General features: G+C 46.5%; 1 protein-coding gene across 1 annotated transcript in view; it reads left to right on the top strand.

Annotated features, from left to right (window-relative positions):
- RASGEF1B (RasGEF domain family member 1B) overlaps window positions 1–26,321 on the top strand; it is a 257,156-nt gene that overhangs the window by 33,337 nt on the left and 197,498 nt on the right. Inside the window, exons 2-3 of the mRNA XM_079990862.1 lie at window positions 804–851; window positions 14,779–14,832. Of these exons, the coding sequence (XP_079846988.1) occupies window positions 804–851; window positions 14,779–14,832 (102 nt within the window). The remainder of the gene's footprint in view (window positions 1–803; window positions 852–14,778; window positions 14,833–26,321) is intronic.

The following is a 26,321-nucleotide window of genomic DNA, read 5'->3' as shown; positions in this document are numbered from 1 at the left end:
ATAAATTATTGCACAGAGAGCAGGAGCAACAAGGCTGAGTGAGCTGAGAAAAGCAAATAACCCAGATGCCAAGAAACTGATCTTAAACTGGGGTCAGTGCCTTTGAAGGAACCTCTTAAGGTTGCACAAGGCCCACTTTGTACTTAATGCTAAGCTACGGTTTACAGTGTAATTGTAACAATGTCTATTCAGAAAGCAGTGAATTCAATGGGGCTTACTTCCAGGTAAGTGGGTTAGAATGGAAGCTATAGGGTGGTATTCGACTATGTTTTACTCAGGGTAAGGTAAAGGGACCCCTGACCATTAGGTCTAGTCGTAACCGACTCTGGGGTTGCAGCGCTCATCTCGCTTTATTGGCTGAGGGAGCCGGCAAACAGCTTCCGGGTCATGCGGTCAGCATGACTAAGCCGCTTCTGGCGAACCAGAGCAGTGCACAGAAACGCCGTTTACCTTCCTGCCGGATCAGTACCTATTTATCTATTTGCACTTTAATGTGCTTTTGAACTTCTAGGTTGGCAGGAGCAGGGACCGAGCAACGGGAGCTCACCCCGTCGCGGGGATTCGAACCGCTGACCTTCTGATCGGCAAACCCTAGGCTCTGTGGTTTAACCCACAGCACCACCCGCTCCCCTGAAATTAAAATGTATCTGAATACCACCCTTAATCACTATAAGAAGGCACTTTATTTTGCCAGAACTCGAAAGGAATTAATGCTGCAAGAAAGCATTAATGTGACGTTCAAAAAAACACACGATTTCCCCTCCTCAGCAAAATCATATTTCTCTTTCTCGCTTATTTCACAGTCCAGAAGCCAGTCCCGTATTGGCCTGAAGCAAAGCGCCAAGCAGAAGGTATGTTTATTAATTCATCCATTAAATTATTGTGCTTTGACTTAATGGGTTTAAACTCCTCTTAGGTACCTGGACTTTTAGTTCTTCCACAGAGGTGGAGACAGATCTTCAGGAGAGAATTGATGGGCAAAGTAGGGATTCAGCTTCCCAAACTTGTGTCAATCAGTTATCCAGAAAGAAGAGCCAGGTTGGTTGGATGTGGCGCTGGGGGGGGGGGGCACCAACTGCAAAATAACCAATGCCTCAAGAAGCTTCAGAAGGTGCAGAAGAATATTATTATTACAATTGGATACAACTGGATGCCATTTTGAATCAAGATGATGGACTGAACCTTTAGAAACTGCATTGATCTTACCCGCTGATTGATTTTGTTGGTTTCTTCAAATTCCCAAGCAATGCTGAGTTTGAGACTGCTAGCATCGTGAAGCGCAGGATTTCACAAGGCCAGTGACTGTATCTGTCACCACCATTATGACAATTGTATTCAAGGGATTTGGGGTCAGTTTGGCCACAATGTAATGGGACGCGGGTGGCCTAGGACTTGCCGATCGCATGGTCGGCGGTTCGAATCCCCGCGGCGGGGTGAGCTCCCGTCGTTCAGTCCCAGCGCCTGCCAACCTAGCAGTTCGAAAGCACCTCCGGGTGCAAGTAGATAAATAGGGACCGCTTACCAGCGGGAAGGTAAACGGTGTTCCGTGTGCTGCGCTGGCTCGCCAGATGCAGCTTGTCACGCTGGCCACGTGACCTGGAAGTGTCTGCGGACAGCGCTGGCTCCCGGCCTATAGAGTGAGATGAGCGCACAACCCTAGAGTCTGGCAAGACTGGCCCATACGGGCAGTGGTACCTTTACCTTTACCTTTACCTTGGCCACAATGTATGCAAAAGTGGTGACCTTAATGGCTAATACTTCTGCCCACCAATAAACGCAGAATCATGTTTCAGGGAGTTCCCCTGTCCTTCAGTATAGGCCCAGCCAAGATTGCTGTAGTAGTCCCAGGGAACCTTTGCTGGTTAATGTTTCAGGCCAGCCTCAGAAAATCAATTTTCTGCTGAGCAGTCCTGTGATCTCTAGTGCAGTTACCCTAAAATTCACATTTATTATTATTTGTTTATGAAACTTCTCCATTGCTTGTCACCCAAAGGGTCTCCAAGCAACTTAAATATATATGCACAGATCATTATACCATTAGGTTAGGAACAATAGAACACATTAATATTCCATGCCATATATTGGGAATACAAAAACCCAAGCACCAGCCCCTCCCCTAACAGTAATAGAAAACTTTGCAGGATGCAAGGAGCAAACAAAACAATGTTCCCACCCACTAAATAGCAGATTAAAAAAAAAAACTAAACCCCCTCTCTAGCTCCCACCCAAAAAATAAAAAATAAACCAAGTGATTATTATTTTTTAAATTTTTTTCCATCAAACCAAGAAGCCCAGTAACATGGGCAGCTGCTATAAATTATCGGGGGGGGGGGATATGTTAAATAACTAAGCAAGTATTAGTAATCACCCCAGAATTGGCCCTACTAAACATCTTCCAAGACAATAATGCCCATTTACACCACAAATAACTCATCACCCACCTACTTTCAGCAGCCAAAAACACCATAACCAGACACTGGAGAGACCTGTCAGGAGTGAGCATTGACCAGTGGTACAAAATAGTATGGGAAACAGCCCTACTAGAAAAATTACTGAACTGAAACTGACACAGGGACAAACAGAAGAAGACGACTTTACTCTGGTATGGCTCCCCTTTATCACATACACAGCCCAACAAGACAACGATAAAAATCCACCAAGAGCATGCAAATCAATATGGCTAACCTGATCCAAAACACCCACCCACCCCACTCACACATGAAAACAAAGATCACCACAGACAACCACAAACAAACAACCACACCCTAGGCCAACCCCAACCTCTCTCACCACCAAAGGAACACAAGTGAACAGCAGAGAACCTGCACAAGCAACGCTGACACAAAACCCCACATATATTAAGTAAAATAGAAACATCGCCTCCCCACCCAACCCCTACTCACCTTTCCCCCCTCCACCTCTTTCCCCCTCTTCTTCCTAATGTCTCAACAAATGAAACTGATCTGTAAAAAAATGTTACTTAGAGAGAGAGAGAGAGAGAGAGAGAGAGAGAGAGAGAGATTGCACATACTTTTGCAAACCAAGAAAATCTTTAATAATGATTGAAAAATTAGCAGGGGGTGTGTGTCCTCCATGGTGGTCCAGGGATGGCCCATCATCTCTCTCCTCCTTTCAGGGAGAGCAGCAGCAAAAGCAGAGCAGGGTTTTACTTTCTTTGCAGTTTCCCCAATTGTAGCTCCCTTTCCCACCATTGGTGTTTCTTTAAGCAGAAGCCGGGTCTTCTAAGTTTTAGCGCTGCTCGCCTTTGGCATTGTGCTCATGCTGTGGGAATGCATCATTCCTAAGTGTGGCAAGAATTGATCTGGTGCCCCCAGAAAAGGCAGGACTGTTGCACCCGATGGATTTTAAGTGGATAATCTTATGGCCGAGGTGCGTTAAGGATTTAAGCAGAAGAGGAAGGTTTAGAATCATAGAATCATAGAATCATAGTGTTGGAAGAGACCACAAGGGCCATCGAGTTCAACCCCCTGCCAAGCAGGAAACACCACCAGAGCACTCCTGACATATGGTTGTCAAACCTCTGTTTAAAGACCTCCAAAGAAGGAGACTCCACCACACTCCTTGGCAGCAAATTCCACTGTCGAACAGCTCTTACTGTCAGGAAGTTCTTCCTAATGTTTAGGTGGAATCTTCTTTCTTGTAGTTTGGAGCCATTGCTCCGTGCCTGCTTCAGTGAGCGTGGGAGCGCTTTCAAAGTAATTTGCACAGGACTTACCGTATTTTTTGCTCTATAAGACTCACTTTTTCCCTCCTAAAAAGTAAGGGGAAATGTGTGTGCGTCTTATGGAGCGAATGCAGGCTGCGCAGCTATCCCAGAAGCCAGAACAGCAAGAGGGATTGCTGCTTTCACTGCGTAGGGTAAATCCCCAGAGTGGAAGGTAAATCTTTTGAGGGACCATGATTTGGGGGGAGAGGGCCTCAGAATTTGCTCCGCAGAAATAAGTTTCTGCCGAAAGAGACCTTGTTTTTTTAACAATCCTTTCTGTTTTGAAGAGGTGGCAGTGGGGAGTTGTACTGTGTAAGTGGAAATCCTCGCACTGGTGAAATACATTACAGTGGTACCTCTGGTTACGTACTTAATTCGTTTCGGAGGTCCGTTCTTAACCTGAAACTGTTCTTAATCTGAAGCACCACTTTAGCTAATGGGGCTTTCTGCTGCTGCCATGCTGTCACTGCCCGATTTCTGTTCTCACCCAGAAGCAAAGTTCTTAACCTGAGGTACTATTTCTGGGTTAGCAGAGTCTGTAACCTGAAGTGTATGTAACCTGAGGCACCACTGTAGTTGGATACAGCCCCAGGTATTTTGCCCAGATTCTAAGTCATGTCAGGATTTGCCCATGCATTCCTGTGATATACTGTCAGGGAACTGCCATCGGAGCCAGAGGCGGAGGGAAGGCTCCAGAGGGATGCCGGAGAGGGTCCCAGTAGGGAGAGAGGCAGCCCATCCGCTGGGGAAGGAAATCAGCGTAGCACCAGTAGAGGAGGGGGGCAGATGGGGGAATCGGGGAGAAGGCTCCAGGACTCCTCGCCGGAGACCAGCGGGGAGAGCACGGGTCCTCCGCTGCCCACACCCTCCCTGCGCAGAAGACTTCCGCGCAGGGAGAGTAGGAGGAGACTGGGCGTCAAAGAGCTTCTTTGCTGGAAGAAGTTCAAGAAACCCCACTGACGGATTCTGCCAGCGACTGAGATAGCCACGGGTGAGTGGCTGTCCGGACAGAAGGGGTTCACCCAGGTAACCCAGCCAGGTGTGGCACCAACTTACGCACGAGCAACCCCCTAGAACCATTACATATACAATAAGGCTAGCGCTCGTATTCCATGTATCTTGGAAAGGTATGCGCCATGTGTCGGAGAAGAGACAGCAGCTGGCCTTTAGTGCTGCCTGGGCTTGGCAGCGCATACACACATATGCCTTTGCATCTTTATTATAGCAATGTGTCAGGGCACAATGTAGCACAATGGCACAACGTAGCATTGCTTACAATACACCATGCTGTATGGCACTATCGGTATATCACATTCTCATTACACATAGTATCACATTTCCCATAGTAACAGGACTCCATTAAAATGCCTTAGAACTGAAAACTGAATTAACATAGCATCTCATTCTAATTATCAGTTCAGCATAAGGTCGATCGTTTGTCTGCTCTTTTTATTTTTTATTTTTATTTTTTACTATATAGGCTGATTGAGGGGATGTGGTTATAATATTCTGTGGCACTGTGCTCTGGACTGACTCACAGTAATTATCTCAGTGGTTAGGCTATCTCCACATGGTCTATGTTGGTCTGTGTCAGGAGTGCCTGCAGGAGCCAGGCCCTGTGACCGATAGGACTCTGCAGGACTGGGGCCTTCCTAAGTTTGTTCTGGAGAGGCAAGATGTGGCCCCACAGGTGAGGCCGATTAGTAACTCACAGCACCTGGTGGCAAGAGCTGGGAAGAGATATAAGGTCAGCATTTTCCCTTTTCCCTCGTACCTATGGGACCGCCTCTCCTGGTATGTCCCACAGAAGAACTTACGGTCTGCAAATAAAAACATCTTGAAGGTCCCAGGCCACAGAGAGGATAGGCTGGCCTCAACTAGAGCCAGGGCTTTCTCGGCCGCAGCTCCAATCTGGTAGAACGCTCTGTCACAAGAGACTAGAGCCTTGCGGGACTTGACATCTTTCCGCAGGGCCTGTAAGACAGAGCTGTTCCACCAGGCCTTTGGCCAGGGCGCAGCCTGACCCCCTCCTCTGGCAATCTGCACAGAATTTTGCATAATGGTTGCCATCAATTTGATTTTAATTAATTTTTATAATGAAAGGTTTTTAGAATGTTGGATTATTTTGATTGTTGTTAGCCGCCCTGAGCCCAGCTTCGGCTGGGGAGGGCGGGGTATAAATAAAAATTATTATTATTATTATTATTATTTGGCTCTTTGCCACAGCAACACGTTCCCTGCCTTGCTGTGTTTGGTTCCTTGACTCCTTGCTTCTTGGTCCTCGGACCCTTGACTTCTTGACTCCTTGCTTCCTGGTCCTCGGACTCTTGGCTTCCTGAGTCCTGGCTTCTGGACCCCTTTTCCTGCTCCCACCCCACCACCTTGCCCCCAGTCCTGACGTCCCCTGCTGGGACTTCGATCGCCCGTGACAGTCTGTATGTACTTGAAGGTACCATGACTACTCAAAGCATCTAAAAAGGCGGTGTTCATACATGCCTCCTTCTAAGCAGTGGTGCATGAAATGTCTCTCAGAATAAAACAAGTATATCATCACCACTCACAAATCAGAAGTTTGGTGCATTCTTAGCTTAATGCAACCAGAACATTCTGAAAACGTTTGTATACGTGCCTCTCAGAATGTGTGCAGATTCTCTTCTAATGTTTTGAACAGTTAAGGCCTTTCCCCTACTTTTTTCTTTTTCTAATTTCATTTGCAGACACGTGGGCTGGAGCCTTCCAGGTTAATACCCAGAGTGGTTTTGCCAAAGCAGCTGGCCATATTCCAGAGCAGGGTGGCCACGTGGATCATAACACAGTTTTATCTGCCCTTCAGCAATGTCTGTGAAATTTTTGGTGAAGAAAACACACTGCATGCTATTTAAATAAATAAAATAAAATAAAAAATAAAATGCATGCTATTTAAGTCAGTGTGCAGGACATTTTTGTTTTTGGAAAGTATGCATGTGTATACCATCCTTCATTACATTTCCCTCTTTTAGCTTATAGAACCATAGAATTGTGGAACTGGTTGGACATTTAATCCAATCAGCTGCAATGCAGGAATCATAGCACATACTAGTTCCCCATCCAAGAGGAAATCATACTGGACCCTGCTTAGCTTTGCAAGTGTGCTAACAGTTTTATTGCTGCACCACTAGGGGTTATAGAATGTGAGCAGATGAGGATGACCAAGATGATAAAGTAGTAGTAGTAGTAGTAGTAGTAATAATAATAATAATAATAATAATAATAATAATAATAATAATTTTTATATCCCATCCATCTGACTGGGTTTCCCCAGCCACTCTGGGCTGCTCCCAACAGAATGTTAAAAACACGATGAAACATCAAACATTAAAAGCTTCCCTAAACAGGGCTGCCTTCAGATGTCTTCTAAAAGTCTGGTAGTTGTTCTTCTCTTTGACATCTGGTGGGAGGGTGTTCCACAGTGCAGGCGCCACTACCGAGAAGGCCCTCTGCCTGGTTCCCTGTAACCTCACTTCTCGCAGTGAGGGAACCACCAGAAGGTCCTCGGTGCTGGACCTCAGTGTCCGGGCTGAACGATGGGGGTGGAGACGCTCCTTAAGGGTCTGGAAACCAAGCCTTATGAGGAACCTTGAGGGAGTTGGAGAAAAGAGGAGACTGAGAGGAGATCTTCAAATATCTCAAGGGCTGTCACATGAAAGATGCAGCAAGCTTGTTTTCTCCTCCTCTGGAGGGTAGAAGACTTGAACCAATGGCTTCATGTTACAAGAAAAGAGATTCCAACTCAACATTAGGAAGAACTTTGTCAGTGAGAGCTATTTGACAGTGGAAATGCCTCCCTTGGGAAGTGGTGGACTCTCCTTCCTTTGGGGTTTTCAAGCAGAGGTTGGGCAGCCATCTGTCATGGATCCTTTAGCTGAGATTCCTGCATTTCAGGGGGATTCCTTCCAACTATGTGATTCAAAGCTATGGTTTCCCCAGTAGTGATGTATGGAAGTGAGAGCTGGACCATCAAGAAGGCTGATCGCCGAAGAATTGATGCTTTTGAATTATGGTGCTGGAGGAGACCCTTGAGAGTCCCATGGACTGCAAGAAGATCAAACCTCTCCATTCTTAAGGAAATCAGCCCTGAGTTCTCACTGGAAGGACAGATCCTGAAACTGAGGCTCCAATACTTGGTCACCTCATGAGAAGAGAAGACTCCCTGGAAAAGACTCCGATGTTGGGAAAGATTGAGGGCACAAGGAGAAGGGGACGGCAGAGGACGAGATGGTTGGACAGTGTTCTCGAAGCTACCAGCATGAGTTTGACCAAACTGCAGGAGGCAGTGGAAGACAGGAGTGCCTGGCCAGCTCTGGTCCATGGGGTCATGAAGAGTCGGACACGACTAAACAACTAAACAACAACAACATGTGATTCAGAGGACAGGAAATATAATGTGAAACAGATATACAAATGAGTTGGGTGGGGTAGTTGGTGGGGATAATGGTTTCCTGACCACAAGTAATTATTCCCTTGAAACATCTACAACTGCAGCTATTTTGAGGCATAAAGAATAAACTCTAGGCAACTAAACAGTTCAGATCTTTTTATTCCCTTGAGTGCAATCAGGAAAAAGGCCTCCATGTTCTCTTGGGCATTTGACAGCTGTGTGAGCCTTATGTAATCCTTTTGTTCTGATTCCTCGGGTCCTGGCAGAGTCTAGTTTAATCTGTGATGTAATAGGATTTGCCATTTTGAAGTTTGGTTGAAACGGGGCACTTTGTGTAATATTGGAAGGGATGTGTATGTGTATGTGTGTGTGTGTGTGTGTGTGTGTGTGTGCGCGTGCGCGCTGAGCAGATAAATAACACACCCAGGCATGACTGATAAAATGTTGTGCTGTTTTCTATTTGGAAAGTCACTAATGTCTGAACCGCTATTGATTGGAGGGTGAATTTCGTTTGCTCCTGGCGTGAGCACGGCTACCTTTGCCTTGAAAACTAAGCAGCAGTTCCTTGGGCAGAAATCTATACAGGAAGAGAATACCTCTGGATAAATCAATGGCAAAGCTCATATGCAACTCTTCCTATCTGCCTTGCAACATTAAATAACAAGGAGCTGAGTAATTCTGTAAAATTGCTGCACATGGTGAGCCAGGAGAGCCTGCTGAGTAACAGAACATGGTAGCAAATACCCAAATGATAACTTTGAAGCTGAAGTAGAGGAGAGTGTCAGCATCGCCCTTGAGCCAGTGCCACCAACTGGACTCATCCACTTCAGCCCGACTGGGCTAGGCGAGCTGGGTAGCCCTTCCAGAGACCACCTTCTGCACAGGAACAGGTCAAAGTGCTGTGGACTCACAGCTTAGAGTTGTGAGCACCGGATTCACTCCAACAAGAAGACAGTCGTCGCACAGCAGAGTACAGCAGAGTATAGCAGAGCATAAACGACTCGGAGAGCAGCTCTGTAGAATATCTTCTTTTATTCTATCTACAACTATAATACACAACTATGTACAGAGCTAAATGAGGTCTAAGCAAAAATGCTGAACTGCACTGAGTGTCTGCAGCTGCTCTTAGCAGCAACCTTATCTATACACACGATCTCTCTCTAACACTCAGTCTTTCTCTCTCTTTGATGTGAGGCTGGAGTGGAATAAGTAGAGAGCAAAAACCGCCCCCTCCTCTCTGGAGAATCAGCAGAGAACATCAGCAGATTCTTGGATATGGGAGGGGTGAAATCTCCTCAGAGAGTCTGCAACCGTTGGAGGATTCTGCAAAGCCTCTTCCACCCTCAAAGGAAGTGGAGTTGCGGGCTTCATGGCCCCACCAGGCGCGTGGTGGCTGGAGCCCAGCCCCGCATGAATGGGGGGGATTCCTGGCCGTGTCATCCCCTGGCCAACCAATCAGCTGGCTCTGGGGGCGTGGCCTGCCCTACTTAAGGCAGGACGTGGCCGGGAATCTCTCTCTTTGCCCGCCTGCCAGCTGTTCCTGCTTTTCCCACCCTCCTGCCCTATAAGGTTTTTGTTCCTTGACCTTGCTATGGACCTTGGTTGGTCGCCGTTGAGGGGCCTGGTAGGAATTTTTCCACTTGGCAAATTGGTACCAGCCACTTGGTTTTTGCCTGCCTCATAGCAAATTGTCACAACTTTCTGGGTATTGGCAGTTAGGCATTGGTATTGTTCTGTAGATGGAAGAGGGGAGCTAGCGCCATCACCTGCCCCACATATTGAAGGGTAGTCCGATAAAGGATTCCGGGGGGCATGGCCCTGTCCGAAGCCTAGGCACACCCCCTACCGGTGACCCCGGGGGAGTTCCTGGTTGATGTGCATCAGCAGGACTCACCTAATGGTGGTTAACCCTTCCTGGACTTCAAGCGGACGGGCTGAAGTCGGATACAGTTGGTTAGGACCACTGCCTAAGCCAATACCGCTCATCACCTGTAACCAATAAAGTTGTGGCCTTATTTAGCCCATCAACCTTAATAATTGTGTCACATGTCATTATTTCCACTGGGGGGGGGGGAAGAACTCGCCACACAATTCACAGTGCAACTTTACCCACATTTCATTATGGAGAAGTGAGTCAACACTATGTAGACGTAGTGGTGGGAGCAGGGGCAGCTTTGTGACCTAAGTTGATAAGGAATGGTGCTCCCACACAGTGGTCCACACAGTGGTGGCCTCCTGGCCCCCTTCTCACTGACGGTAAGCCACTACAGTGTGCTGGTCCATGTGCCACCGAACCCTCTTTACATGCCTCTCTTGCATGCTCTCGTGCTGTGTGGATAAGCCTCAGAAGAGCCCAGCTGAGCCATGGGGGTTGCAGGCTTCCCCCTCCCCCCATGACCTCAAGGAGGTATTCTACTTTCAGTTTCAAAGGATCTCAGCGTAGATGTGATCCAGGATACCCAGCTCACAGCCAACAATGGTTAGTGGTTAAGAAGCCCACTGCAAACCATGGATTATGAAGCTGACGTTTGGCAACTCACCACTGTTTTCAACCAGGACTCCAGGTTCGCATGTTAGTGGTACATCTGCTTTGGCTTGAGGGCTGCATTTGCTTTCTGGGGGCTACATGTCTGTGGTTGGGTGTGGCAAAAAATGGGCGTTGCCATAGAGAGTGTTGAGGACCCTATAGAAAAGCCTAGATGGTCATATTCTGTCTCACATCCTGACTGTGCTGGGCCCGGGGATAACCCGTGAAACACGGTCCAGGTCCGGTCCAGAATCCGAAGGTTCCGCTAGGCATCAGTCCGACAGGTCCAAGGCAGGACACGAGGCAGGATACCAGGCAAGGACAGGTACAGGATCTCAGGCAGGATCTAGCATACAGCAATGTTGCTCCCGCAATCGAGGGCAGGGTCCAACAGCCTTTTATCTTTGTCGGGGTAGCGGCTGGTCCTGATACCCCGGCGACTCACCTCCCTGTTTCACCCGAAGGCGAGCACTCCTCCTGCAAGTACTCAGGTCTCTCCTTCTCTCAGACCTTAGTCTCTGCAGCTCTGGAGACGTCAGTGGGTTACTAGACCCAGGGGCCACCTCAGCCTCCCCTGACCCAACCGGTACTGGAGCAGCTGTAAGTGATGGCCCAGCTGAAGGCAACGAGGTAATCCCCACATCTGGAGCCAGGGCAGGCTCAGGCCCCTGACTCGGCCCAGCTGGTGTTTGTTGCAGGGGAACCTGTTCAGACTGGGACTCTTCAGGATCAGGCCCCAGACTTGGTTCAGATGATGCCTGAGGCAAAGGATCCGATGCAGACTGAGTCTCCTCTGGTTCCGAGCCCGAGCCCAAGTCCCAGGCCATCACACTGACGTTCCTCACCTTGCTCCATGCTAAATGTATACCTGTAATCGGACATAGACCAGCTGTGGAGGAAGCTGAGGAGACAGCAGACCCTGAGTATCATTAAAGGCAGCAAAATGGGAGACAGATAATTGTTCCCCGTTGGATGAATTCATCTATCAGGACAGTCTCATTGTTGGACTCCTGAGTTGGCATGAATAAGACTTACTCAAAAGCATGGGGTGGGTGCCATTTAGACTCCCCCACCCTAACACCTAAATATCTGTTTGGCCCTGAATATCATACTGATGTTTTGGTTTCTTTGTTTTTAAATGAATAGGAGATTTCAAAGTTCTGATTCCCATTCGGAAAGCCATACTGCCTCTATTGCTGGCAAGGTCCTTTCTCCCCGCTGAGTAAATATTGTCCTGCAATTAAGTGGAGCAATTAGAGGCATTTAGCATTAAATGAAGAAGTAAGAGAGGCGATCCTTTCGACGGTTTGCATTATAGCCCATCCACTTTCTCTATAATTATCGGAGAGTTCTCCAAACGTTCATTAACTAAATGGAAGGCAGATCATGGCTGTTAGTCAGCAAATATAAATCCCGCTGGAACGTTCTGTGAGCTCTCTGCACGATTAATATTCCTAGTATTAGCAGGTCCTGAGAGAAATAGAAAGGGCCTGTAGCCTGGTGGGTTTCTGCAAAGTCTTTTTTTTTTTTTTAAATTAATTCATTTTTCATTTTCATTCATTATATACATCTCAGATTCTTAACATTTACTATATATTCCTCCCTCCCTACCCTCCAAGACTTCCCCCAACTTGCGTTTCTGGTTTCTTTCTATTTTCACCCACTTTGCTATCTCTCAGCAGAAAAAGTTATTAATAACATAACATAAAAACATAAAAACAAAATTAAATACATCATCTTATTTCACTATCTTCCAAACATTTTCTGATGCTAATAATGTGAATGTTTATTTAGATCCTGCCATCAAGTCTATTGCCTTTTTTTGTTTCTGCAAATATAATATGAATGGTTCCCAATCTTTTTCAAAGTCTTTGTTGTCTTTTTCTCTTAGTCTTTCGGTCATTTTTGACAGTTCTGCATAGTTCATCAACTTCTCTTGCCATTGTTCTTTAGTTGGTATTTCTCCAGTCTTCCAATTTTGCACAGTCAACATTCTTGCTGCTGTAGTGGCATACATAAATAAAGTCCTCATTTCTTTTGGTATGTCTTGACCTAAAATACCTAATAAAAAGGCCAAGCAGGAAACACCATCAGAGCACTCCTGACATATGGTTGTCAAGCCTCTGCTTAAAGACCTCCAAAGAAGGAGACTCCACCACACTCCTTGGCAGCAAATTCCACTGTCGAACAGCTCTTACTGTCAGGAAGTTCTTCCTAATGTTTAGGTGGAATCTTCTTTCTTGTAGTTTGGAACCATTGCTCCGTGTCCGCTTCTCTGGAGCAGCAGAAAGCAACCTTTCTCCCTCCTCTATGTGACATCCTTTTATATATTTGAACATGGCTATCATGTTCTCGGTGCTACATTTGATTCTAGGACAGAGAGGTTCCTATTGTGAGAGGCTTGTCGGAAGACTTAAAAGCAGCACATGGATGTTTTTTTCTGTGACAAAACCAAACCACTTAAAGCTGCTTTTACTGTGCATGCTCAATTTTGTGGCTGGCCTCCTGCAGGCTGTTTCACAAGAATGCTTTTTAAGTCTTTTGCAAATGGGACATTGCAGGTAGCTGTTGGATGAACATGGAAGTGTTGGCATGGGTTCAATGCAAAAAAGCCCTGTGTCCCCAGAATGAAGAGATGGGGAGAGCTGACCTCAGAAACATTTTCACTCTCCTTGACTTAGGTACACAACCATCTCCTTCACTGAAGATGTTGTGTCTGGATATGAAGAAAGACTGGAGTGTGAACATGCAGTGAGAGCTGATGGGGATCTTTTGCACAAGCTGATGGGGGTCTTTCCAGTGGTGAAGCTGCATGCTCCGCTACCGGGAGCGGAGAGCAGGCGGGGGTGTGGCTGGTGCCCCCTTGGGGTGTGATGTGTGCCCTGGGGGTGTGGTGTGCATCCTGGGGGCATGGTACACACCCGTGAGGGTGTGATGCGCCACCCGCAGGGGCGTGGCACACATTCTGGGGGTGTGGCGCGCCGCCTGTGGGGGAGTGGCACCCGGCGCAATGGGGGTGCATGGCGCGTGTCCGGGGGGGCCGCCGTGATGGCACCGTACTGGAATAGTGGTGCCGGGGACGGTCCACACCCTCTGCACTCCCTTTCCTCCCCCAGTCGGTCTCTCCCATTTACATCTCCTTTATCTCTGTTTTTTTTATTTGAGTTTTCCCACAGCTCTGCTCTTCATCATCACCAAAGTGCAACTTTCCCCTAATATACGCCTTTGTGTGTGCATTTTCCCCCTAACATGCACCTTTTTTAAAAAAGCAATTTCCTCTAAATAGTGTATCTTTGTATGTCCTTTCACCAATATAGGCATTTACAGTGGTGCCTCGCAAGACGAAAAGAATCCGTTCCGCGAGTCTCTTCGTCTTGCGGTTTTTCGTCTTGCGAAGCAACCCTATTAGTGGATTAGCGCTATTAGCGGCTTAGCGGCTATTAGCGGCTTAGCGGCTTAGAAAAAGGGGGGGAGCGAAAAAAATCGCAAGACTCGCAAGACGTTTTCGTCTTGCAAAGCAAGCCCATAGGGAAATTCATCTTGCGAAGCGCCTCGTAAAACGGAAAACCCTTTCGTCTAGCGGGTTTTTCTTCTTGCGAGGCATTCGTCTTGCGGGGCACCACTGTATATGCACACTTTACACTAATATATGCATTTTGTGCACATAACTTGACTGAAGAACTGCACTGAAAAATTCAGAGGTGTGTGAATTTTAAAGGACAGCTGTATTTCAGTTTGCATCTTGTTTTGGGAAGGGGAAATTGGCTAAGCTCGCCTTTAAACTCAAACTTAATCAAATTTCTCTTCTTTCACTCACTTCAAGCAGAGGACTGTTCCCTGTAAATTTTACCACCCACCCCTAGAACAGAATGCTGGACAAGATGAGTGTTTAATATGATCTGTCAGGGCTTTTTATATTTTATAAATAACTGTATTGTTGTGATTTTTTTAAAAAGTCACTGAAATCATGTCCTTTTTCTGTATTTTTTGGATATTACATTCTCAAATGCCCTGTCTCTTTCCCTGTGTTTTGCAATAACAACAATGTATTTCTGGAAAAGGGTCTTAAGACAAGTTGTAAAAGAATTTCCATCTTTTCTGTTCCAGACCTCCCCTTTCAACTCTTTGGCCAATGAAAAGTCCCTGTTTGACTGCAAAAGGGTAAGTGGAATTTCCCCCCACCTGCACTTGAAAGTTTTCTTCTTCGAATGATAAAAAAGATCTTGCTGAGCCTCTGGGAGCAGATCCTGCAGCTACACTCAAGCCTTTGTAGCTTCTGTAATTAAATAATAGATTAGAAAGAATTGGAAACTTGACAGGCTGCAGTTCATAGAAAGGTAAACTCTCTTTCCATTTGAAATTACGTGGCCCTGAGTGGCTGGTTCTGAATTTCTCCTTGCTGAGACTGTTGGTGCTTCTGTTTCGAGACAATTGTGCAGGGAAGGGGAAACGCAATTACTGAGTTAATATTCATGCCACCTTCGTATTTTGATAACACCATTTCTGAGATTTTATTTCCATTTTATAGCACAATAATGGTGGCAGAGAGAGAGGATGCCAAATAGTTATATCTGAGTGGGAGTCTTACTGGACGTTTGGAAATAGGCACCCGGCTTAAAATAAAAGATAATGGATGCATTTATGATGACAGGGGGCTGGTAATAACATCCTCTGAAGCCTTGTGGTTTCCCCAGCTGTCTGGTTCTGACAAAGCCAATTCCCTCCTCCAGCCCATCTTTTTATCTGTTACTCTGAGCCTTCCATTTGGCAATCCCATTGGAAAGAGCCAAGAAGGCAGCATGGCGGCTTGGTTAGTGTGTCGGTTTAAGACCAGAGTTCAAATCCTCACACAGCCCTGAAGTTCCCTGGGCGACCTTGGGCTAGTCACTGTCTCCCAGCCTAAGAGTGTTGTTGTGAAGTTAAACCAGGGAGAGGGAGAGCTATGACCACATTCACACTATGCATTCAAAAAGCAATGTACACTTTAAACAGTCATGGCTTCCCCCCAAAGAATTCTGGGAGCTGCAGCTGGTTAAGGACACTGAGAGTTGTTAGAAGAGCCCATATTCCCCTCCCAGAGCTATAATTCCCAGAACGGTTTAACAACCAATCACAGGGAACTCTGAGAGGGAAATAGGGGTCCCCTAAGAACTCTGTTATCTCAGGACGATGGAGGGCCTGTGTGCTGTGTCCTGTTAAGAGCCAGTGTGGTGTAGTGGTTAAGAGTGGTAGACTCGTAATCTGGTGAACCGGGTTCGCGTCTCTGCTCCTCCACATGCAGCTGCTGGGTGACCTTGGGCCAGTCACACTTCTCTGAAGTCTCTCAGCCCCACTCACCTCACAGATGATTTGTTGTGGGGGAGGAAGGGAAAGGAGAATGTTAGCCGCTTTGAGACTCCTTCGGGTAGTGATAAAGCGGGATATCAAATCCAAACTGTTGGTTGTGGCACTTACCTTGCTTCTGGCAGGAAATGCTCCGTGAGGGAATGACAAAAAACAGGTGTGTGTGTTTTTGTCAAGGAGGGTCTGTTGACGGGGGAGTGAGAAATGTCCCTCTTTTCATCTGAGGAATGTTGGAGTGTATGTGGGAGCTGTATGTAGCACGCCTTGTGTTCTAACCAGTTTGAGTCCAGTTTGGAAACTCTTCTAGCCAGCTCCCCTCTTCTTCCCCTGCTCATCTCGCACCTGCTCTGTACTGCTTGCCGCCTGATATTATATTTGACAGAATGCTGTTAACGGTACCAAGTATCCAAGGGAGAGCACGAGACAAATAATATATGCTGAGCTGGGATACGCAGCGAGTCGGCACGGCAACCCTTGCAAAAATATTTCCCCAGAATCTCCATGAAATATTCATGACTCTTTTATGTATTTGAACAAATCCTGGAGCTCCATCTCTCTCTCTCTCCCCCCCGTCTAGCAGGTAATATCAGGGACACAGGTGTTTGCACAGGAGCGCCCAGTGTGGAGCCTGCTACCCTGCAGAACCAGGGGTTTGTTTTTAATTTTGCACGGATGATATTTCACTCACCCAGACAGAGTAATCTCCATTCGGGAAAAGAGATTATTAGAAGCGCACGGTTGTATAATGGGGCGCAGAAAGCTCTGGATGTCTCATCAATTCCCTCCAGGCGCTTCTTTTCTAGTTAAACATATCCCCCAAACAATAACGGTAATGGCTGGGTGTTTGCTTAATATTCTACATAAGCGCTTGATCTTTGGCTGGATGAAGCAGGCGAGATTTAATTCTGAATTCTGAGAGCGCGCAGGAGAGGAGAGTCCTCTGGCGAGATGAATCCAGCAGCAGAAAAAAACATGGTGTTTGTTTAACTTGGGGAATCTGGCTCTGTGCAGCTACAGCCATTTTACCTGGGAGATGGAAATGGGTGAGACTTGCATTTCTTTGGCAAATCCTCGCCGTGCTTGCTTCCCCTTTAACTTTGTTGCCACACCAATGTGACAATGGCCCAGTCTGAACTATGCATTTACAATACAGTGGACGCTTGGGTTGCGAACGTGATCCATGCGGGATGCATGTTCGCAACCCGCAGAGTTTGCAACCCGCATCTGCACACACACGGGTTGCATTTCGGTGCTTCTGCACATGCGCGACCGCTGAAACCCGGAAGTAACCCATTCCGGTACTTCCCAGTTTTGGCGGTCCGCAACTCGAAAAAATGCAGCGTGAAGCATCTGTAACCTGAGGCATGACTGTACTATTATGCCACTTTAACAGTCATGGCTTACCTGAAAGAATAGTTTGTTCAGGGTGCTGAGAGTGTTTAGGAGACCTCCGTTCTCCTCACAGGGCTACAATTCGCAGAGTTTCCTGGAAAGAGGTGTTAAAGCACTATAAGAATTAGACAAAAAGAGCAAATAGCCCATTGTGCATTGTAGATGTTTGAAGGCATATTTGCTGAGATCTTTCATGGGCACCACTGATGGCACTGGTGGGCGCCTTGGTGCTCACGGGCACCACATTTGTGACCTCTGATTAGAGAACCTTTATATGTAGAATCAGTTCAGTTTCTTGGTCAGCCGAAAAGACTTTAACCACTGATATTTCCATGTGTTTGGAACAGACAGAGCACAGTAACACTTGCACAGATATCAAATCCTTGTTAGAGTCTAAGAGCGGGCCTTCAGTAAAAGCAATTAAAGGAAGATGAACAGTCTTGGCTTATTATCTGTTCTGTTTCACAGTTGAACACTGTCAGGGAACTGCCGTCGGAGCCAGAGGAGGAGGGAGGGCTCCAGGGGGATTCTGGAGAGCGTCCCAGGAGGGAGAGAGGCAGCCCATCTTCTGGGGAATGAAATCAGCGTAGCACCAGTGGAGAAGGGGGGCAAATGGGGGAATTGGCGAGGGGGCACCATGACTCCTCGCCAGAGACCAGCGGGGAGAGCATGGGTCATCCACTGCCCACACCCTCCCTGCACAGAAGGCTTCCACGCAGGGAGTGTAGGCGGAGACTAGGCGTCAAAGAGCTTCTTTGCTGGAAGAAGTTCAAGAAACACCCACTGACGGATTCTGCCAGCGATTGAGACAGCCACGGATGAGTGGCTGTCCGGACAGAAAGGGTTCACCCAAGTAACCCAGCCAAGTGTGGCGCCGATTTACACACAAGCAACCCCTAGAACCATTACAAACACATAGAAGCGGAGGGGCAATTGGGAGAGTTGAGTGGGCTGGGCAGGGAGAGGAGCGCTCTGTTTGGTCTCAGAACAATAATGTACGGAGCAGGAAGAGGTCAGAGAGACTGTGATGCAAAGGAAACAAAGACTGGCCCAGAATAGGAAAGCCTGAATTTCCAGCACTGAACGGGATGGGTCAAAATGTTTGTATAGAACCTGGAGCAAGTCTAGTGAGTGTCTGTGGAAGGGAAATTAATGTTTCATGTCTTCGCAAGAAAACAAAATAAAAGCCTCCAAGGCAGAAAGGTGACATGGGCTTGTAAAGTAGACTCACTTGCTATCACTTAGAATCATAAAATTGTAGATTTGCAAGGGAACCTAAGGGCCACCTAGTTCAACCCCTTGCAATGCAGGAATCTCAGCTAAACCATCCATGACAGGTGGCCACCCGACCTCTTAATTAATTTAATCTACTGCATTTATATTCCATCTTTCTGTCCAAGGATCTCAAGGTGTTGTGCATGATTTCTCTCCCTCATCATTTAGTCCTCACAACTAGGTAGGTTAGGCTGAGAGGCAAGGACTGGCCCAAGGCCACCCAGTGAACTTCATGACTGAGTGGGAATCCTAAACGGGGCATCCGGGATTGGGATCCTGCCAATCTGGGATGTCCTGGTTAAATGGGGATACTTGGGGGAATATGTGGCTATATACTCTTGAATGCCTCAACAGCATAGTGATAGTCTGGAGACACGCTTTGTTTGCTATCCCAAACTATTCTTTGGCAGCTGGTTCAGTGCGTTGGCTTCAGGGTTCTAGTGGAAAAACCCCCAAAGTGAAACACATAAGGTTGACATCTGTCCATCAAGGCCCTTGCTGACTGCACTAGGCTATCATCCAGCAATCTACCTAACAAAGGAATGTCATAACAATATCCTCCCCTAATTCACTCCCTACATAACCAGGTGAGATACAAGTTGTAGAGACATCCTTACCAAGCATGGTATCGTTTTACATTCTCCTGATTTTTGCTTTTCTATGTTTTTACCCCTGATTTTTTTTTATGCCAGGTTGATTTTCTTTTTTAAATGAGGGGGCTATATCCAAAGACTTTATTAAAAAACCCATACTTTTTATTATGTACCCCACTTTGAGATGACTTTTCTTGATTTGGTGGTGCAGATACACACACACACACACACACACACACTATATATTTTGTTGTTGTTTAGTCGTTTAGTCGTGTCCGACTCTTCGTGACCTCATGGACCAGGCACTTCTGTCTTCCACTGCCTCCCGCAGTTTGGTCAGACTCATGTTAGTTGCTTCAAGAACACTGTCCAACCATCTCGTCCTCTGTCGTCCCCTTCTCCTTGTGCCCTCCATCTTTCCCAACATCAGGGTCTTTTCCAGGGAGTCTTCTCTTCTCATGAGGTGGCCAAAGTATTGGAGCTTCAGCTTCAGGATCTGTCCTTCCAGTGAGCACTCAGGGCTGATTTCCTTAAGAATGGATACGTTACACACACACACACACACACACATACACACACACACACAATCTCCATGGACCACACATTTCTCATCTACTGCATGTTGTATTCAAGTTTATGGAAGACAATCTTACTCAGCTACGAGGAATCATCAAAGAAAGGTGGATCTCTACATAAAGGTTGAGATCTGAAGTTTCTTGTGTGGCAGCAGTTCTTTACATGACATACACACACACACAAATAATTAAACATTGTGTGCATGAGGGGACTCTAATATTTCTTTCAAGGAGCAGATGTTTCCAGTGAACGAACGGAAGAAGGATATTGCCTGACTTAATTGCAGCTTAATTCTGTGCCTCTTCCTCCCCGTACCTCAACGTGCAGAGGGAGCAGCCTTGTTTTCCGTCGCAGTTTCTTGATTTCCTCAGCATCTCTTTTTCTTGACAACACAGCTTGCCCCTCCACCCCCCGCCCCGTGACTGTTTGAATTCCTGCCTGACTTTTGTCTTCACGCTGTCAACTTGTCGCTCGGTGAACTCTGTTGTTGTTATGACAGACTTTTAAAGAAGCTGGATTTGATGCCTCATTGTGCTGTATGAATGCAAGCAGGGATGAGAACCGGATGGTGCCCTTGGATTAGCAGGCTTGGGGGGCAGGCGGGGAAGCTGTCATCCAAATGGTTTCAGCAAAATTGCCCCTAATTACTTGAAAAGGGTGGGTGAGAGGGAGCGGAGGGGCTCCTGGATATTAAGGCTCTGCATTTCAGCTGAAAATTATCATGGGAGTGGCAGATACAGCCAGCTTCAGTGGCAGATACAGCCATCCACGCAAGGCTGAAGAGAAACACAGAACCGGCAGCGTAAGGATGGACAAATTTATAGGTGTTAACAGCTGCACACTTCAGACCTGCACTTGTTCCTTCTTAACATGCTTTTTCAGTTTCTAAAAACACGCATAACAAACAATTCGCGTATACCCCCAAGAAACATTCCATACATATACCTGTATACCTGAAGGAGCGTCTCCACCCCCATCTTCCACACTGGACACTGAGGTCCAGCTCCAAGGGCCTTCTGACAGTTCCCTCACTGCGAGAAGTGAGGTTACAGGGAACCAGGCAGAGGGCCTTCTTGGTAGTGGCGCATGCCCTGTGGAACACCCTCCCAGCAGATGTTAAGGCAATAAACAACTATTTTACTTTTGAAAGACAACTGAAGGCAGCCCTGTTTAGGGAAGTTTTTAATGTCTGATGCTGTATTGTTTTTAATATTCGGTTGGAAGCTGCCCAGAGTGGCTGGGGAAACCCAGCCAGATGGGCGGGGTATAAATTATTATTATTATTATTATACAGTGAGAGAGGATGTTAGGTACATATATCCATGTTTGGTGGGAATGCAAATTATTTTAGAAAATAGTCGTTGAAGACGTTTCTTCTGTTACGGAGCAGGTGATGGAACCCGATCTGAGGCTTTATTAAATCTGTTCACAGATGAGGGCTCGCTAATCTTTTCCATGTCTGCAGCTAGGAATGTAATATTGAAAAACAGACCTGCATTTGTTGGTCCATTGCAGACACCGCATCTGATGTGTGGATGGCCATCATGCCTAGAGGTGAAACAAACATGTCCAGTGTGCATATGGCGTGGGTACAATCCAGCTCCCACTCTCCTGCCACATATAAGCTGTACATGTAAGGGCCTGGGGAACTGTGTTGGTTAGAGTATCACACTACAGCTCAGAAGACCTGGATGCAAATCCTCACTCAGTCATGAAGCACATTGATAGGCGAATATGTCAGTTTCATTTTCTGGTACTTTCCCCCCCAGACTTAAGCTTTCCACATTTCTGCACCAGCTTCTGGTTTTATTTTCTTTAAAGTCCATGTGAGAACTTGCCAGCATTTCAGCATTATTTCCTCCTAATGAACACATTTTTTGTGTATGTAGTTTTGACCAAATGTACACATTTTGCAAGCGATATCCTAACTTATTTTGTATTCATTTTTTTAATACCTGCATTTCGTAAACATATAGCTGTCAGGTATGCATCAGTATGACCTCCTCCCAACGTAAAAAAGGCTGTGGGCCCCACCCCCCAAACTGGTGCAAAATGTGGAGAGCTGAATTTAAAATTGGAATAATGAGAAGCAGAATTCACGGGTCCTTCCATCCCCACCCAGAACCATCAAAAACAGAGGACAGGCCACAAAGAACAGAGAATGAGTTCTAAATATGGCAAAACCCCCACAAAATCTAGGATTCTTGGGAAGCTGATATCTGTAGCCAATGCCACATTGTGTGGCTTTTCTGTGCTTCTGCAGAATCTAAGGACACACATACACAGAGCTGTAGCTTCAAGTTTGAATTTAGGAAGGCTCAGAGGTGATGGTGGCCAGATCCAAGGAGGGAGATTCTCCCTGCCCCCTGAGACAGTATTGGAAAAGGAAAGTATTTTTGGCTGTTGCCAAATCTGAGCGTTCCAGCTGTATGAATGAACCCACAAGCTCTCCAAGTCTTGGAGAGTGCAATTAAGGGTTGCTGAATTCTAATGAGTGGGCATAGCAGCTTTCCCGGTCTGCACATTGCCAGTTCTGAAGCTGTTTATTTATCTGCTTAGCTAATCAGAAAAATTAAAGATGGGGCATGTCTTGGCAAAGGGTTGCCAGCCTGACGGCCAACAAACAGCAGATTTAATTACTGAACTTCAGGCACGTAATGAGGGATGAAGCAGACAGACTTACAGACAATGTGCTTCTCATTAATTAGGCAACAAAGAAAGTTGTGGCAGTGGGTGGCTTGGGAAGGGAGAGGCAGCCGGAGTCTTAACTGCTCATAATTGCTTGATCTTCTGTCTGGCTCGGAGCAAAGCAAAGCCCAGGCGAATATTTCTCCTGCAAAACGGAGCCGAAGGAGATGGAAATAGCAATAAAAGCAAATAATTTGGACACAGGATGAAATAAAACTCAAAGCACCAGGCGGAGATGGATTTGTGCTCAGTCCCATTTAATTTAAGCTGCCGGCTGCGTCTGGGTTAGGATTTTGATAGCAGCGGAACAGTCAGCATTTGAACATGAATCAAATATATGCTTTGTAGAATTGTTGGGCTTCTTAAAGGCTTGGGTTTTTTTTTGACAGAGGCAGTTAGTTAATTTCAGGGCAGGTAGTTTTCTGATAGGGACGCAGGTGGCGCTGTGGGTTAAAGCCTCAGTGCCTAGGGCTTGCCGATCGAAAGGTCGGCGGTTTGAATCCCTGCGGCGGGGTGCGCTCCCGCTGCTCGGTCCCAGCGCCTGCCAACCTAGCAGTTCGAAAGCACCTCCGGGTGCAAGTAGATAAATAGGGACCGCTTACCAGCGGGAAGGTAAACGGCGTTTCCGTGTGCGGCTCTGGCTCGCCAGAGCATCGATGTCACGCTGGCCACGTGACCCGGAAGTGTCTCCGGACAGCGCTGGCCCCTGGCCTCTTAAGTGAGATGGGCGCACAACCCCAGAGTCTGTCAAGACTGGCCCGTACGGGCAGGGGTACCTTTACCTTTACCTTTAGTTTTCTGATGTTGCGGAAAGACAAGTCATGGCGAGGTTACAGATTTTAACTGCAATTGTTAGTAAGCGACTATGCAGCAATTGTCATGACTACATACCCAGCTCTTCAACCGTTCCTCATAAGGCTTGGTTTCCAGACCCTTGATCACCTTGGTTGCCCTCCTCTGCACATGTTTGAGCTTGTAAATAGCCTTCCTGAATTACGCTGCCCAGAACTGGACACAGTCCTAAAACTCTTAGGTCCTAAAGGTCTAGGACTAGCACTGTCCAGACTCTTTCCTCATCTTTACCGAAAATTTATAAGAAAAATTAAATCAGTTAACACAGCTATATGGGTTGGGCTTCAGAAGTGCGGATCTAACAATATGGGCCTTCAGTTTAGGACTGAATTGTAGCATAGACCATGCTTCATCGGATATCTGGTGGGAAGGTAAACAGTGTTTCTGTGCGCTGCTCTGGTTCACCAGAAGCGGCTTAGTCATGCTGGCCCCATGACCTAGAAGCTGTACGCAGGCTCCCTTGGCCAATAAAGTGAGATGAGTGCCGCAACCCCAGAGTTGGCCACAACTGGACCTAATGGTCAGGGGTTCCTTTACCTTTACCTTTATGTATGGCCCTATTCATCTGTGAAGAGAAAAAGCAACCGTCACCCATGGTTGAAGTTTTGTATACACTTACTTGGGAATGCAACGGCCTGTGCTGTGGATTTGACAGCAGCCAGCCTCACAGGTGAGGAAGAAGTGTGCTTTCTCTCAGGGGCAATCAAATCAGAAATTGCAAAGTCAAAACCTGGCAGGTTATTGTACACTTCCATTAAGATGGCTCAGAGCACAAACTAAGATATCAAAACCGACAATAGGAAGTGCAAGGACAATCCTTTAATTAAAAGCCTTGGCAGCAAGAGACCGCCATTCTTTAAAACAGACACGTGCAAGGGCCTTTGATGGCTCATTGTTTGCATCCAGCAAGTTTATCCCAGTGCGCCGGGGAAACAATTGCGCACAACAGAGGGAGACCCGCATGTTGACATTTTATTGAATTTTCCATTTTAGTCCATTTGTGCTGCTGCGGATGAGAGTGTATTAGCAGGAGCTAGCGCATTAAGATGGCACAAGCCGCCTAACGCAGGGGACTGCAGAAATATCACATTTGCTAACTAGGCTAGAGGAGCAGAGGAGATTCTGCTCCTGTCTGCTTCAGCTGCCGCTATTCCCTCGTTGAGGCTGTTTCAAATGGTTGCGCTCATTTTCATGATGGACACGACAATCCCCCCTTTCACAAATCTGATGAGCATTAAATAGTGTGTTTTCCTGCCATGAAAATGGATAATAGAATTTCAACTGCATGTCTTATTGCCGCGGAGGGTTTAAATACCAACATCAATGGATCTAATTATTACTGTCGTTTTGCACCACAGATCATTAGTAAGTTCCCCTCCTCCGCATTCCTAAATCCCTTAGTATACCTTGTGAAATTATGATCGTGTAGCACTCACCTAGTCTCCCACCCTCACTTCAGAAGTCAAGGTACGATACATTCGCAAACCACTTTAATCAAGTTACTGGAAATGAAAACATTTGTAATATTGCTAACTGTCTGGAGGAAGCAATTTAAAGATCACGGCTATCAGATCTTTAAAGTGTAGCTGACAATATGGCTGCAAAACAATTTAGTTAAGGCCTCTGGTGCACATGGTTTGGGCAAGTGTATCCCACCCTGAGTAGTGGCGCTTGTGCATGCTTCGTGTTCCAAAATACAGGTGAAACTCGGAAAATTAGAATATCGTGGAAAAGTTCATTTATTTCAGTAATTCAACTTAAAAGGTGAAACTAATATATGAGATAGACTCATGACACGCAAAGTGAGATATGTCAAGCCTTTATTTGTTAAATTATGATGATCTTGGCGTACAGCTGGTGAAAACATCACTGAAGCACAGTGGACCAACACCAGCTGATGACATGGCTCCCCAAATCAACACAGACTGTGGAAACTTCACACTGGACTTCAAGCATCTGGCATTCTTCCTCCAGACTCTGGGTCCTTGGTTTCCAAACGAGATGCAAAAGCTGCTCTCATCAGAAAAGATATTTGGGGAGCCAAGTCATCAGCTGGTGTTGGTCCACTGTGCTTCACTGAGTCCAGGGTCAACACAGCCCTCTACCAGGAAATTTTGGAGCACTTCATGCTTCCTTCCGCAGACGAGCTTTATGGGGATGCTGACTTCATTTTCCAGCAGAACTTTGGCACCTGCCCACACTGCCAAAAGTACCAAAACCTGGTTCCGTGCCCATGGGATTACTGTGCTTGATTGGCCAGCAAACTCGCCTGACCTGAACCCCATAGAGAATCTATGGGGCATTGTCAAGAGACAGATGAGAGACATGAGACCAAGCAATGCAGAAGAGCTGCTATTGAAGCTTCCTGGTCTTCCATAACATCTCAGCAGTGCCACAGGCTGATAGCATCCATGCCATGCCACACTGAGGCAGAATTGATCCAAAAGGGGCCCAAACCAAGCACTGAGTACATATGCATGCTTCTACTTCTCAGAGGTCCAATATTGGTCTATTTGCAATCCTTGTTTTGCTGATTTCATTTAATATTCTAATTTTCTGAGATTGTTAATTTGGGGTTTTCATCAGATGTACGCCATGATCATCACAATTATAACAAATAAAGGCTTGACATATCTCACTTTGCATGTCATGAGTCTAAGTTGAATTACTGAAATAAATGAACTTTTCCATGATATTCTAATTTTCCGAGTTTCACCTGTATGACTGGTACCTTTTTTCCTGCAAAAAAGCATGATCTCAGGTGTGGGGAACCTGCGGCCTTCTGGATCTTGCTGGACTACAGTTCTCATCATCCCTGGCCATTGGTCATGCTTGCTGGAGTTGATGGGAGTTGGAATCCAACAACATCTGGAGGACCACAAGTTCTCCACCCTGGATCTATAGCAGGGTTTCCCAGACGTGGGTCTCCAG

This window comes from Podarcis cretensis (assembly GCF_951804945.1).
Source record: "Podarcis cretensis genome assembly, chromosome: 9".
NCBI classification, from domain to species: Eukaryota; Metazoa; Chordata; class Lepidosauria; order Squamata; family Lacertidae; genus Podarcis; species Podarcis cretensis.
This window is presented reverse-complemented; position numbering and strand designations above follow the sequence as displayed.